General features: G+C 33.7%; 3 protein-coding genes and 1 long non-coding RNA gene across 6 annotated transcripts; 2 read left to right on the top strand and 2 right to left on the bottom strand.

Moving 5' to 3' along the window:
- Positions 1 to 766: 766 nt before the first annotated feature.
- LOC145000340 (pentatricopeptide repeat-containing protein At3g06430, chloroplastic-like) lies at positions 767 to 2,983 on the top strand. The gene is made up of 2 exons (XM_078959547.1): positions 767 to 1,203; positions 1,804 to 2,983. Exons 1-2 carry the CDS (start codon positions 826 to 828, stop codon positions 2,905 to 2,907), a joined length of 1,482 nt encoding a protein of 493 aa, XP_078815673.1. The 5' UTR covers positions 767 to 825; the 3' UTR covers positions 2,908 to 2,983.
- A 161-nt stretch (positions 2,984 to 3,144) lies between these two features.
- On the bottom strand, positions 3,145 to 5,361 carry LOC145000341 (proteasome assembly chaperone). 2 transcript variants are annotated; one of them, XM_078959548.1, is made up of 6 exons: positions 5,069 to 5,359; positions 4,542 to 4,610; positions 4,366 to 4,441; positions 4,074 to 4,138; positions 3,850 to 3,936; positions 3,145 to 3,385 (listed from the first exon to the last, which is right to left on the bottom strand). In XM_078959548.1, the coding sequence occupies exons 1-5, from the start codon at positions 5,231 to 5,233 to the stop codon at positions 3,871 to 3,873; spliced, it is 441 nt and encodes a 146-aa protein (XP_078815674.1). In that variant the 5' UTR covers positions 5,234 to 5,359; the 3' UTR covers positions 3,145 to 3,385; positions 3,850 to 3,870. The 2 variants fall into 2 exon arrangements, with proteins under 2 accessions (XP_078815674.1, XP_078815675.1); XM_078959549.1 differs by lacking the exon at positions 3,145 to 3,385 and adding an exon at positions 3,441 to 3,689 and having other exon boundaries at positions 5,069 to 5,361.
- Positions 5,249 to 6,624, top strand: LOC145000342 (uncharacterized). The gene is made up of 3 exons (XR_013661197.1): positions 5,249 to 5,325; positions 6,220 to 6,428; positions 6,531 to 6,624. It is a non-coding gene; the product is annotated as an uncharacterized LOC145000342 (long non-coding RNA).
- Positions 6,625 to 8,711: 2,087 nt separating this feature from the next.
- LOC145003233 (eukaryotic translation initiation factor 3 subunit H) lies at positions 8,712 to 11,137 on the bottom strand. 2 transcript variants are annotated; one of them, XM_078962360.1, is made up of 12 exons: positions 11,012 to 11,137; positions 10,776 to 10,861; positions 10,477 to 10,593; positions 10,267 to 10,370; positions 10,110 to 10,176; positions 9,880 to 10,013; positions 9,743 to 9,791; positions 9,569 to 9,640; positions 9,364 to 9,465; positions 9,211 to 9,278; positions 8,993 to 9,145; positions 8,712 to 8,897 (listed from the first exon to the last, which is right to left on the bottom strand). In XM_078962360.1, exons 1-12 carry the CDS (start codon positions 11,019 to 11,021, stop codon positions 8,843 to 8,845), a joined length of 1,017 nt encoding a protein of 338 aa, XP_078818486.1. In that variant the 5' UTR covers positions 11,022 to 11,137; the 3' UTR covers positions 8,712 to 8,842. The 2 variants fall into 2 exon arrangements, with proteins under 2 accessions (XP_078818486.1, XP_078818487.1); XM_078962361.1 differs by having other exon boundaries at positions 10,776 to 10,858.
- Positions 11,138 to 14,783: the final 3,646 nt, after the last annotated feature.

Genomic DNA, 14,783 nt, shown 5'->3' with positions numbered 1-14,783 from the left:
GCAGTGCTTGTATGAAGTGTTTGATGGAAGTTTTGATGTTATTGAATAAGCATCATACATGCTTTCACATTGTTGGTGCACATTTGTTATCATTGTTCAATGTTTACAAGACACCAAATTCCTAGTTGTGACACTCATCATCATTAAGCATTTAAGTTATCAAATTAAGACACGCCCCTACATCATCATTCGACCATGCATCATCACCCCCTATACATGTACACCCTAATCATCATTAAGAACTTGACTTACCAATTTAAGATATTCCCCTACATCACCACCCTTCCTTTACACCATCATGTACATGTTGATGGAAGTAGTTGCATCAGTCACCATATGGGTTCACATCGAGAGCCAAGATGCTATTTTGTAGACTTAGAACCAAAGGTGACATTGGTAACGGAGGAAGAAATCTTCAGAGATTCATGTTGTTGTGTTGAGATGTGATTTTACTCTAATCTGAGGTTCACGTTGCCGGGTATAAGGTTTAAGTGCAAATTCGACTTTTATATCCTAGATAGAAAGGTTTGACGGAGCCTAACTGAGATAAGGTCTTGATTGTTAACCGACCCCACCATGAGGACCAATGGTGTTAAAATGGCAATAGAAAGACCAAAAGTGTTAAAATGAACAAACACAAGGACCAAGACGGTGATTTACTCTAATTATAATATCAAAAGTAAGAGGGCTATCCTGACTAATAGAAATTTTATAAGGGTGAAATGTTATTGTGAGCCAAAAATGAAATCCTTACACCTTATCCATGGATGTTTGCTCGCTCGCTCACTCACATGACAAGATCATCACTTCTAAAGAAACAAAACAATGTCGTTGTTAGCACCGCCGCCGCCGCCGTCTCACTCGTTCTCATCTTCCCTATCACTCTCCACCGACAGTTACCGCGATCTCCACCACCATCACCGCATTCACTATCCCATAACTTCTCCCCGGTTCCTATTCCGATGTGCAATGAGATCAGCTTCCTCAGTTGCGGCACCGAAGAAGAAGAAACTGTGGAAGCAAGGGGAGTACCCCGGCGATGTGGCGGGGACTTCGAGTTTTGACAGGAACAAGAGAAGATCGCCGTCTAAGACCATTAAGAAGCAGCCGGATCGGAAGAATGACCTTAATACGGGGGTAATTACCGTTACAGAAGCCTTATCCGATTCTATCAACAACAAGCAGTGGTTAAGAGCCCTAGAGGTAATCATACACTCAACCTGTAGTCCTAATTAATGTATCGATTTAACCAATTAGTGTGTTTAGGTTGTTAATTTCTACCAATTTTGATTTGTTGCGTTATTTTTAGTTAGGGTTTTTTTACATAGTTTTGGTTGAAAGAAAGCTTTTTCACATAGTTTTTGATTGATTGGTTTACTTTCTTCATTTGATTAGTTTAGAGAGGGATCATTTCTTCACCAGTTAAATTAATCTGTAGTGATGATAGACATGTTCACTATTGAAATGAAATGAATAATGGGTTAAATGCAAGAAATAACAATATACCTTTGTTAATTCGTTTATTATTAAATCGTTAATAAGAAAAAAAAAAAAAAAAAAGTATGTTGCTATTTCTTGCATAATAAACAAATAAATCAAAAGGCGTTGCTATTTCTTGCATTTGACCCTTAATAATTGCATTGATATTTCATATGGAATCAAATCTTCTCGTTTGGTTCCTTATCGTGTAATTTGTTTTGCGATTGCCATCAGTTTCAATCCAATGCACATCAAACACAGTACAAGGTGTACACAGTACAAGGTGTATAACCTAATTTCACTTCAATAAAACTTTTATTTTAGGTATTCGAGATGCTAAAAGAACAACCATTTTATCAACCAAAACACGGAACTTACATGAAGCTCATTGTCCTCCTCGGAAAATCCGGTCAACCCCAACACGCTCAAAATCTCTTCAACACAATGATCCAAGAAGGCCTAGACCCCACTCCCGAACTCTACACTGCATTACTCGCCTCTTATAGCCGAAGCAATCTCATTGACTCGGCATTCAAAATCCTTGACCAAATGAAAAACCTCCCGTTTTGCCAACCCGACATTTACACATATAGCATTCTAATCAAAGCGTGTGTCGACGCCTCCCGATTCGACCTCGTCGAATCCCTCTACGACCAAATGACCGAAATGTCCCTAACCCCAAACACCCTCACGCAAAACACAGTCCTCGCGGGCTACATAAAAGCGGGAAAATTCGACCAAATGGAAAAAATCCTTAACGGGATGCTCGAAAGCGCGACATCAAAACCCGATGTTTGGACAATGAACACGATTCTAGGGCTATTCGCGAACACGGGTGAAATCGAAACGATGGAGAAATGGTACGAAAAGTTTCGAAATTACGGAATCGACCCCGAGACGCGAACGTTTAACATTTTAGTAAATGGGTACGCGAAGAAAAAAATGTACGATAAAATGTCGACTGTTTTATCGTACATGCGGAAACTTTCGTTTCCGTGGACCACATCGACTTATAACAATGTAATCGAGGCTTTTTCGGATGTTGGTGATGTGAAAAATATGGAGTTTACTTTTGATCAAATGAGGAGTGAGGGGATTCGTGGGGACACGAAGACGTTTTGTTGTTTGATTAGAGGGTATGCTAATGGAGGGGTTTTTCATAAGGTGGTTAATATGGTTGAGTTAGCTGGGAAATTGGAGATAGCTGAAAATACGTCGTTTTATAATGCGGTGATTTATGCGTGTGCGAAAGCGGATGATTTGATGGAAATGGAGAGGGTTTTTAGGAGGATGAAGAGTAAGGAATGTAGGGGTGATGTGACAACGTTTGATATCATGGTTGAAGCTTATAGGAAGGTAGGGATGAATGATAAGGTGTATGATTTGGAACAGGAAAGAGATATGATGTTGGATTTGAATCCCAAATAATTAATTGTTTGAAATGTTGGTTTTTAGTTTATTGTAAATTAGTTTTTTATATTAAAGTCGTTTAAATTTGTTTTTCTTTTTGGTATATGTGTTAATGTTATTTCACATGGTATGTGACGTTGGTTGATGCAAGGTAGCAAGTACATGGCATCTTAGTGTCATATTATCACCCCATTTCTACAAGTTGCTACGTTTTCATGTAACTATTAATTATTTAATACAAAATTACAAATAGTCTTATATTAAAATATTATGCAATATGAAAAAGATATGAATATAGTTTGATAGGCTTGTGTACATCTCTTTAGGTGACAAAAAATTCAATTTCCGTATATAGATCCCACTTCAATGCACACCAAATTTCTACTTAAAAGTGAAATCCAACAAATTAGGGTTTTTATATCCAATGGTTATATAGCACCTCATGATTGATGTTTAGATCCCACTTCACGCTCTCAAACAGTAGATTGATTCATCACTGTGAAACAAAACAAAAAATGCAACAATCAAAAACTCATGATTTGACACATCGATTTACACTGATTTTCTGGATTTAATACACACATCAAGTTAAGCTAAGAATATCAACAATGGTCGTCATATACTGTTACATATTACTTTTGTAATTTGTAAATAGTAATAAACTTTAAAAAAAACTCTAATTGAAGATGCTCTAAGAAATAACTTGAAACAAGTCCTTGAGGAAATGAGGTTTTTCATCAATTCCTAACTTTTTACAAATTTGCCCTCATCATTTTTTCCTTCCAATTCACCACGTATGCCTGCCACCATTTCTCAAATATATTTTGGACATTATTTATCTATAGACCAGTTTATCCAGACAACATATAATAGTAAAAAACAGAAACAGAACCTAGGTATGGTTGATGCATCTATATGTATGTATGTATGTATGTATGGTGTCACAAATAAATGTTTCACCTTTTTCTATGAATATAATTCTTAATGTTTGGACTTTGTGTAACCCAGAGCATTTAGCTTCTGAACTAGCTTCTTTTCAGCTGCAGCCTAAAACCACAACAGGAGAAATCATTTAGGATTACAGAGAAGAAAAAGATGATAAAGACATGATTACAAAAAAAAAAAAAAAAAAAAAAAAAAAATTGTGTATGCAAGAGAGAGAGAGAGAGAGAGAGAGAGAGAACCTCAAGCATGGGACTATCTTTTGGAATGTTGCAAGCCAATGTTAAAGGAACTCCAGTCTTAATAACTATGAGAAAATGACACATATCAGATGGAGCGGAGACAATTTGTAAGGTTATTATTTACGACGAGGATGAGGGCATTCACGTCTTTTTCACAGACAAGATATCAAGAGCAAGTCTCTCTCCCACCTTTTCAGTTGGGACAAAAAGTTTGAACTTTTGTCCCATTGGTCAAACACATTAGAACCCATTATGTCTTGTCCTGTGTAACAAAGAGTGTTAAGAGGGTTACCTATTCTACGAGCAATGCCAGATCCTGTATTGTCAGAGTTACCACCAAGAAGGGAGCTTACACTGACTGTGTTGTTCTGTATATGAACATGAACAGTGGAATTATCAACACCAGAATGGAAATGTAGATCAAATTGCTAGTTGCAGAAAATAACATACTCATAAGTGAAAACTTACTGGTCTTGTAGGTGCAGCAGCATATAAATGACCAAATTTGGCAGAGTCACAACCAATCCATGCATATATCTACAGTAGTAAATATAGTACATGAGCTGAAGACTGATGAGCAAGCCATATGTAGCAATAATATCAAAAAAGTTACTAGAGACGACACAGTAATTTCCCAGATAATTCGAAGAATGTTCAGAAATTTCATTTCCGATTAAAACTAATTGAAAATTGCAGAACCGTTGCACAGTTATACATTAATATACGAATCCTCTTGTGATTTCTCCCCATAACTGCATATCATTCAGAAAAAAGTATGTCTAGTTTGAACTCTACGTAATCAACTGTAAATGTCAAGGAGATAGCTAGCGAATCTATAAATCCATATAACTTGAATAGTCTTAAAGGATAAACTCCATGGTCAAAGGTAAGTAAAGAAGAACCGGAGGACAAGCCTTGCATCTCGTAATCAGGTAAAAGTTCCGGATTTTGTGTATGATATAAATGCATAAATATGAAGAAATTGAACAGGATACCTGTTTGGGAAGACGAATGATTTGAAAATGAAGGTTAGCGTCATTGAAGACGTCAGAGAAGCAAGTGATCTGCACGTCGTTAACATTTGAAATTGAGATCCCCAAATTTTGAAATCCATTTGCAATATCATCATTTGTCGTCGATGCTGGTGAAACAGTAGACATTGCTCTATACGAATTCGTTGATGTTGAAATGTGAGCTTTGGAAACCTGAGATTATTTGAATTGCTAGGGTTTTGGTTTCTCAAGCTTGACTGGTAAGTCATCTTTGAGCGTTTTTTTATTTTTATTTTTTTTGGTATTTGGGTTTGATTTTTTTTTAGAACCATTTACGTTTTTATATTTTAAAATTAACTTTAACTAAGTATTTATATGCATCATGATTATACTTTTGTAATTTACATTTTCTTTCCCTTTAATTTAGATAGATCTTCCAATATAGTTCATATAGTTTCCAAAAAGATCAATTTTGGTTCTTGACTAGGGTAGAAAACTTTTAATGGATAGTCTTTATGGCTAAAATTGTCTACTTTTAAGTTTGAGTATGTGCAACACATGTGAGGGTAAAATTATTTTTTAGGAACGAGAGGGATCATTTATGATTTTTCTACATTTTTTTATTATTTTATATTTTTCTTATAAGTTTTTCATTTATTTTTTATTAATAAATTTAAGAGAACGCACATATCCACTTTTAAAAACATTTTAACACACATTCTCAAGAAATATTCATAAACACACACACAAATACACATTCATCATCTTCATGAAGATACATACTCAATAACACACATCACTATTTACCGTCATCTATCATCAGCTCATCTCTCACGTCTTCTATTAATAAACTCAAATTGATAAAATACAAATCCAAATCATCAACACATCCAAATCAAATAAGGATTAAATTCAAAGCCTTCTTCTTGAAACCCTTTTGAGTTCATGCTTGAGATTAAAAAACCAACTCAAAACCTTTCTGAATATTAAATCACTTTCTAAGAATCGAAAACCATATAACTGAGATCTCAAGACCTTCCTGAAAAATCAAAACCCTTTCCAAAAAATCCAAAAATCGACCAAAACAATGAAGCTAAATTTGATGAAATTAAATCCAGAAACCTGAGTTTTTAAGATTGTTCTTGAGTTTCCAGATCTTGATAAACACCTAATGAAGAGAGATGCCAGAAGATGAGAAAGGGGTAATACATGTTCGATTTTGAAAAGCCCTTCCAAATCATCTAATCATCCATATAAAAGTAACAAGAACAATGCTTTCGTCCTAAAAATCACTGAAGTATAGATTTTGGCACCACTACTACCCACCATTTCTCCCCTTTCTTCTCCAGAAAACCCACAAATAGTAAGTATTTATCTGTTATGCGATATATGATTGATATAATGATTGAGTATTGTAATTACTCACTAAGCTTTAAGCTTATCTGTTGTTTAATAATAATTACAGACCCACGATGATCAAATGGAAGAACGTGGCCTCACTGCAACATTGTTCGCATTTTGTTTAATATGCTAAAAGTTTTGTTTAAAAGAGTTCCGCTACTACATTAAATTAATGTGTTATGTAATCTCGAATGAATCATTTTATAAATGATGTTTTCTTATTAGTTTTAAAAAGGGATCGAATTTCAGGTTACCGCGCTTAGTTGGCATTGTGGCGTGGAGACAACTATCCAAGTATTTATCCCCTATTATTTAAAACACCCATTTGGAATATATTTTCCTTCGTTGTTACCAAGGTTCTAAACGGAGCGAAGCATGGCGTGACGGTAATGTCAAATCTCAAGTCATAGCGAACTATAGCGTTTTTCAAACCGTGATACGTTTTTATACATTAAAAAGGATAAATCACATAATTATAGAATTACATCAAATATAATAAGTTTTTACTTTTTAGAAGTGTTATATCAACACTTAACATGAAAAAGTTGATAACTCAATTCTTTCATGCCTGGTCTAAAAAAAACTCCCACCTTGGAAAAAATTTGCGCCAGAATGCGTTAAGGCGCGCCTAGCCACATTATTTGGGTATCACGTCTAACAAAGACGTTTTGCATGTTTTCGTAACGACTTTTTCACGCATTGGTGCTGCCATGACGCATTATTTAGAACACTGGGTGTTACCATCTTTGAGCTATGAAAAACCCTAAGGAGCATTCTCGTGAACATAATGTCTTTGCCTTCATCATCTTGTCATTACTATGACTTCCAACAACATTAGGAATCAACGATTGTGAGTATGTTGCCATGGAACGAATGTTTTAGAAGTTTGGATACCTTGGTTGTCGTTTTCTAAATTGTCCTAACTTGGTGGTGAGATTCTGATTTTTGTTTCGTTGCCTATTAAACCATAATTTGGAAACCTGAATTCCCGTTTTTGTAAAAACCCTAATTTTTGGTTTGAAAACCATAATATATGCAAAACCATAATTTCTAGTTTGGGGATCCCGATTATGTAACTCACATTTTGGGCCTAGAACTGTAGAAGGTTTATGTATTAATGTGGATTTTTTTTTAAATGTAGAAAATAAATAATTTAAGAAATAATCAAATAAATAAAGTAAATTTTGTTAACTAAATAATACTGATAGATTTGATATTATGAAAAAATTAAAAGTTAGAAGAAATAATGTTAGATGGGCCATAGTTGTCAATTTATGAAAGATAAGGTTTGACAGTTAGTTGACTTGTAAAAGATAGGATTTGACTATTAGTTGACTTGCTGAATAACATAACTAACTTGCTGAATAACATAATCGATTAAGAATATAAAACATATTATTTACATTGTTTAGACGTAAAGCATAAATGGTTTTAATGTTGTTTTTACAACATATCATATTAACAAGGTTTTATACAATGATAATAGCTTTAAAAATTGTCTTTGGACAATTATAATTATCATAGTTTCTACTAAGGGTGAACATGAGCCAAATTCGTTCGGTTTTGGGGTAAAACCGAACTGAACCTGTGTATTTTGGCTTCTGGGTTTTAGAATCCATCAGTTTCGGTTTTTGGTCAGTTTCAGTTTTTGGGTTCTTAAGTCGGTTTCATCAATTTGTGGGTTCAACCCATGGATTGATGGGTTTTGGGTTTAAACCCGTGGATTCTAGGTTTTAACTTATTTTTCAACAAATCTTTATAACTTAAAAAAATAATAGAAATTTAGCAACCTAGATTAAAGAAACTAAAAGAAAAAAAAAAAAAAAACAATTTCATCAACACAACATCTAAAGTACGTTGTTACAAGTTTACAACAACCTAATTTAGCAAATTTTAGAAACAAAACAATTAGCAAACAACATGACAATAATCTCGGTTTCACTAAAACAACAATACAAGCCATAGATTTGGTGTAATTTAGTACCAAAATCCACCTCCTTTTGCATTTGACATACATTACCTTTGACATATAATGTCAAATTATAGCATATCACTGAAAAACATGTAATAATCTCGGGTTGGATCGATTCGAGGTACTAAAACAGATCCCAAAACCCATTTTTCGGTTTTATGGGGTTTTGGGTCTTAAGGTTTGGTTTCACCCCTATTTTCTACCATCTATATATTATACCAAATTCTTAAGAACAAATAATTATAAATAAATCTTACAAAAACAAAGTAGGGATGAAAACAGCAACAGCCAATAGAATATTTCCAAGTAGTTTTTACATATCAAAATTCTCCTACATACCATCTTAAATTTTGAATAAAAAAGCAAGCAAAAGCAAAAATTAAATGATTCAGCCAATTCAGTTGTCACTCATGTAACGCCTTCATCAAATATAATCTGCTGAAACTCTGCCCTGCAACACTGCATAGTGTGTGTGCAAATTCCCACAATATGAAATTTTAAAACAAATGAAATAATATGAAACTTTATTTTTTAAATATATTTTTTTAAAATACCTGTTAATTTGATTGCAGTAATTGGAAACCTGATTTGTTATCAAAAAGCTATCCAATCTTGACGGCTCGGGAAGCGGTTTAAAAATAGGGTTTGACGGGTCCTCCTCTGGCAACGGTTCCTCTCCCGCAGCTTTTCTTGCCATATTTTCAGACCTTCAAAAAAACATTTACATTTTTCAAAATATTCAATAAATAAATAAATAAATAAATAAAAATACCTTCTCTTTTGAAGCCATGTTTGCTGTTGGGCTTGTTGACGTGACAAATTCCGATAGTAAAATTGGACCTGAGAAATAAAAAAACACAAAATTTTCCACCTGTCACTTTGCTATTATTACATAAATAAACAAATGAAAAAAAAAAAAAAAAACCTTTTGTTGTTCCATTGAGAGATCATCCATGCATTCGATCAAAAACTCCATGTTCCTTTCCATAAAAGGATTTGTTGACAATTGTAATCTATCATAATCAGACTACCATATAATATAAAATTAGTCTAGTCTTTGACTTTCTTTATAAGTTATATTATAACTAGATTATAAATATAAAATATAAAATATAAAAAAAACAAAATACCTGAGTAACAGGTGAATCCGGTTCCAGTTCAGTCATGAATGCACTCACAAGGGCTGAATTTGAAACCTTGATCTGTTAAATGTAAAAGTAAAACATATTATAAGAAACAACATTTAATTTAATATTAATTATTAAAGTAAAGTAGATAATAAATGGTTTGTAAAATGAACATACGGGTATCTCCTCAAAGATATCCACCCATGTGAGATTCTTCTCCCTCAACCTAAACAGCAAAAGAAAGGAACAAAGTGAGTCTACTCACTATTGTAAACTTGCAAAATAGGAATCAAATATAATAAAAATGAACTTACTTTTCTCCATTGAAATCATTGTTGCGATAAAGCTCCATGAAAGAATCAGAAAGTTTCAACGCCTTCAAAGCCAGGACACCTTGGTTTGACTTAGAAGGATCATAAATAATGCACACACATCTTCTAATATTCTCCTGAAATTATAAAACACATGTCTTTGAGTATTTGAATTCTTTATGCAACCAAATAAAAACAACAAAGTGTAACTCTGTGTGTGTGTGTGTGTATACCTGGTAATTCATGAAGGTCTCAATCAGTTCCACAGTCTGGAAAGAGCCTAATAAAGTTGATTGGTACCTTTAAAGATACACATCTTACATTTTTAACAAGTTTATTGAAGAGAAAATTCAAAGAAACACTTTACAAGAAAAGAAAAAAAGAAGTTACCAGCCTACAGTGTTATTGTCAACATTGACTTCCCTGAGGCATCTCATCATCTCAAGTTGGTAGTTAGCACCATCTGCTTCAATCTCCTCATCCTCCTCCCTCATCTATTAATTTAATTTAATGTAATTCTACTATGTGTTAGTTAAATAATGGTGAAGAAATTAGCAACTGTTGTGTGATTATGGAGGAAAAGAGAAGAACATGACATACTGGAAAGGGGAAGCAGTTTGTTACTTCAAGAACACTGCCGACATCTAAGCCAAGAAGTTGACCAGTTACGAGAGCAGGTGAAAACTCTGTGCAGTGTTTGATAATCTTCAATACAACCTGTTTGTTCACAATAATATCATCATCTGATTTACAATTATAATCCCAGAAAAAGTTGAAATGCGTAACCATGTAAGAAAATAGAATCGGTTATGCATAATTTGAACAGATACAAAACCCTCTGGTTGTGAATCATAATTCCGTCGTAATGAAATTAAAGGAATAGAAAGGCAGTATAGTACCAGTCCTTCGATCTGGACAACTCTTAGAGGCGGAGCAACTGCCTCCTCGGTGGCTGCCACTTGCAAGAAGGAACGAGATGGAGCTGCTGATTGCGAACAAGATTCATACAAATTCCAAAATACAACAAATCAAGATCATTATGTTGTTAATTTTGTGAAAAATCGGAAAAGCGCTACTTTTCTAATGCATTTCTCCAAAATAAAAATTACTAAAACGCAAAGAGCAATAGACGAACCTGTTGCCATTGATATGATGTTGTATCAGAAGAAGAAGAATAACTGCACGACACAGTGTAAAGCCCTCTTTCGTAGTGAGAAACCTCGCTCCTTTGGATTCAGAAGAAAACCCTAATCGAAAACTCGCTCCCTTTATATTAAGCTTATTTTAAATAAGAATCATTTAAATTATATTTTGGAATAATGATTCAAAAAAATAAAAATAAAATAAAATAAAATAAATTTGTATATATGTCGTCAATGAGGTTTTTTTTTTTTTTTTTTTTTTTTTTTTTTTTTTTTTTTTTTTGTTATTTCAACCTGTTAAACTGTACATATTAGGTTCCTAAAATCATTAGTCGGGAAAAATAACTTAATAGGGTAATAAGTCATTTTTTTTGTACACATTTAGTCATTATTATTTTTGTGCACATTTAGTCATTAACATTTTGTACACATTTAGTCATTTTTTTATCATTTTGTCGGGAAAAATGACTTAATAGGGTAATAAGTCATTTTTTTATCATTTTGTACACATTTAGTCATTATTATTTTTGTGCACATTTAGTCATTAACATTTTTTGTTTCAAAATAAGTCATTTTTTTGTACTCATTCGGTACTTATGAATGATTTCTTTAGTTTTTTCTCACGACATCTTACGTGGGGACAATCATTGATGAGATGTTTCGGGTTGTTGATGTTTATGTCTATCACATTAAAATCTGAGATCGTATGAAAAAATTATGATATTCAGAACAACATGGCATAAACTACCAAGTAGTTGAGATCACGATGGACATAAATATCAAAAGCCCCAAACACCTCACTAAGGATTATCCCACGTAAGATGTCATGAGAAAAGTCTTAAGAAATTATTCATAAATATTGAATGAGTAAAAAAACAAAAATGACTTATTTTGCAATATATATATATATATATATATATATATATATATATATATATATATATATATATATTAAGAACTAAATTTGTACAAAAATATTAAGGATCAAATGTGTACAAAGTGAGAATTATATTACCCTATTAAGTTATTTTTACCGGTTAACATGTAGTAACGGGTCATAAGGACAGAATGTGGACAGTTTAACAAATTGCAGGGGTAAATGTGGATGGAAAAAAAAACTTAGTGATCAAATGTATACAAATCGAAAAATATATTACCCTTTTAAGTCGTTATCCCTTATATTTTATTAGTTTACAGTGGTCTCAAAACAAAATTTTTAAAAATGTTTTATTTAACTTAATAAGTTACTAGGTTTAATCTCGCGGAAATCACGGTTAAAAAAAGCACTATTTATAATTTGAAATCGTAATGATTTATCAAATATTTGCAAAAAGAATACATCCAAAATTGCCCTAATTTAAAAAGATATATGGGAATATGATGTCACAATTGAAAAAAAAAAACGAACTTTTTTGTATAAAGCTGTTATTTATGCATTAATCAGCAACGAGGCATAAAAACTCACCAATTGTAGCTATATACCAGGTTATCTAACTGATTAAATGCATGAAATAACAACATAGCTTCATTTACTTTTTGCAAATATGATTGAACCAACCACATTACAACATCATACTTCAACAACAATCTTAGAGACCAACTGTCTAGTATATACATATACCATTACCAACCTAATACTGATGCATATAATACATAGCATTGTATCATTACACTTCAATCATTAGCCATTTTCTACGACTTATAATTATCTCAGACATGCAGTTGACCAGAAAAGTAAATACACATTATATTTTATGAATATGCAAGTAAGTATACATATGTTAATGAAAAATCATGATGCAATGATCCAATTTAATTGAATTAGTCATCACTAACAGTGAAGATCACCTTAGACAACCAATAGGGTATGAATTCAGCTATCCAAGTGCTTCATAAAGAATTTTCACCATGTGAAAACTATAATACAAATCAATCTATGACTTATAGATATAGCAACATACTTCCATTTCATTGTGTTTTATAGCACCCTACTATCAGTTATTTCCATTGCAACATTGTACTTATAACTTTTTATCTTAATAATGCATTTTAAGGGGTAGATATCCAAAATTATAGCATTGTACTTGCTATATTTTTCAAAGTAGGATGTTGTAATAAACTCCATAGACATATCAATTAAAAACTTCAAAACTAGTCTAAAGATTGAGTGCCAAATTGATTACATAATAGATAAAGTACCAATTTGTGTAGCCTCAACTACATTTGGAGGCGATATGTATGCTAATTGGATAAACGGATCAAATGGAACTCAATAACTGAATGTTAACATGGTACGTAAACATTTAAAAAGTAAAATAATAGGTGAAATATATGAGCTTCTACAACAAAGGTATTTGTGTAACACCCGTAATATGGAATACTAATTAAGGAAAGATAATATGCAAATTGAAGGTCAACTCGTCGAGTCCAAGGGGGATAACTTGACGAGTAGGAATAAGTTTGGACGCGGGTTGAGAAACCTACTCGACGAGTTGGGGAGGACCAACTCAATGAGTTGGTCTGGGTTTGGGAAACCCTAAATTCGGGATTTTGCACTCTATTTAAGCATCTTAATCCCCACCTATCAGCCTCATTTCCAGCCTCCAAGTCCCAAACCCTAATCCACAAAACCCTAGAGCCTTTTTGTGAGTTTATGAGCCACTTTTAAGTGAATTTTGTGCAATTGAAGCTTGTGAAGAAGAGGAGAGGCTTGAGGATTCATAAGGAAGCTAGTAGATCTAGAAACAACATCTCATCCTCTTCATTTTTGGTAAGTAAGTCTCAACCTTGATTAATAGCTTGTTAGATCTCCTTCTTATCATTTTATGGGGTTTTTGGCCCAATAAACATAATCTTTGGTACATGGACATCCCAAGTGGGTATACTTTCAGATCTAGGACCTTGAGGGGCTTACATAGCATAAAGGTGCAAACTTTATGGCCATGGAAGCCCCATGCAAGCTATAAGTTGTCATTCAAGCCTTTTAAGCTCCAAAAGGCCATGAATGGGAGGAAAGTCGGGAACTTTATGTGTTCATGTGGTGTTTAGGTCATGGATCTCTGTTTGTAGGCTTTAGTTTCGAGTATGGATGGCTTGTGGTCCTAAGGAGTTAAGGTTTGAGCAAAACCCATTATGTAAGGATGATAACAGGTAAAGTTGGAAACTTTACCCTTAAAAGGACATTTCTAGAGTATATGTGAAATAGGAAGCTCAGATCTGAAGATTAGGGGCTTAACCCATTAAGATGGAGCAACAGACTAAAGAACTTGGTGAGTCCATGGAGGGACTCAACGAGTTAGAATGATTTGTCCCGATTCTACAAAGGGTGGAACTCAATGAGTATGAGGAGGGACTCGACAAGTTGACTCGTTTTATCACGACTACGAGTAGCAAGGGAACTCGATGAGTCAGGGGGATGACTCGACGAGTTGAGTCAACTCAGAGTGTTGACTTTAACTTTGATTGGACATTGAATTTGACCTTGACTTTGACCAAGGTTGACCATGGAGGGTTATGAAGTATGGAAAGGGTTCAAGAGGGTTGAGTAGAGTCCATACTTGGACAAAAGTATGTGAGGGGTGGAATAGTCTTCTACCCCAATGAGGACTTATGGTTAAGTTATAAGAATCCCAGACTTATCTAATTTGCATGATGATTAGTAGCTCAGGGAGTCGAGGGATCAGCAATTCGAGGATCTGCCAACTAGCAGCGAGAGGTCTATTTGCGGGATTCTGCAATCAGCTTGTGAGGTGAGTTTTCTCATGT

The sequence above is a fragment of the Lactuca saligna genome, chromosome 6 (assembly GCF_052625555.1).
Source record: "Lactuca saligna cultivar CGN05327 chromosome 6, ASM5262555v1, whole genome shotgun sequence".
In the NCBI taxonomy this organism is placed as follows: Eukaryota; Viridiplantae; Streptophyta; class Magnoliopsida; order Asterales; family Asteraceae; genus Lactuca; species Lactuca saligna.
The sequence above is the reverse complement of the archived record's forward strand: the minus strand, read 5'-3'. Positions and strand labels throughout refer to the sequence as shown.

Coding starts and splice junctions, on each gene's coding strand:
- LOC145000341 (XM_078959549.1), bottom strand. CDS start 5,233: ATGTCTACTGTTTCACCAGCATCGACGACAAATGATGATATTGCAAAT. Junction 4,611..5,068: donor TCATTCGTCTTCCCAAACAG/GTATCCTGTTCA, acceptor TTACTACTGTAG/ATATATGCATGGATTGGTTG. Junction 4,139..4,365: donor TGGCATTGCTCGTAGAATAG/GTAACCCTCTTA, acceptor ATTTTCTCATAG/TTATTAAGACTGGAGTTCCT.
- LOC145003233 (XM_078962360.1), bottom strand. Junction 9,792..9,879: donor AATGATTTCAATGGAGAAAA/GTAAGTTCATTT, acceptor TTTGCTGTTTAG/GTTGAGGGAGAAGAATCTCA. Junction 9,466..9,568: donor CGGATTCACCTGTTACTCAG/GTATTTTGTTTT, acceptor ATTATATGGTAG/TCTGATTATGATAGATTACA.
- LOC145000340 (XM_078959547.1), top strand. CDS start 826: ATGTCGTTGTTAGCACCGCCGCCGCCGCCGTCTCACTCGTTCTCATCT. Junction 1,204..1,803: donor AGTGGTTAAGAGCCCTAGAG/GTAATCATACAC, acceptor CTTTTATTTTAG/GTATTCGAGATGCTAAAAGA.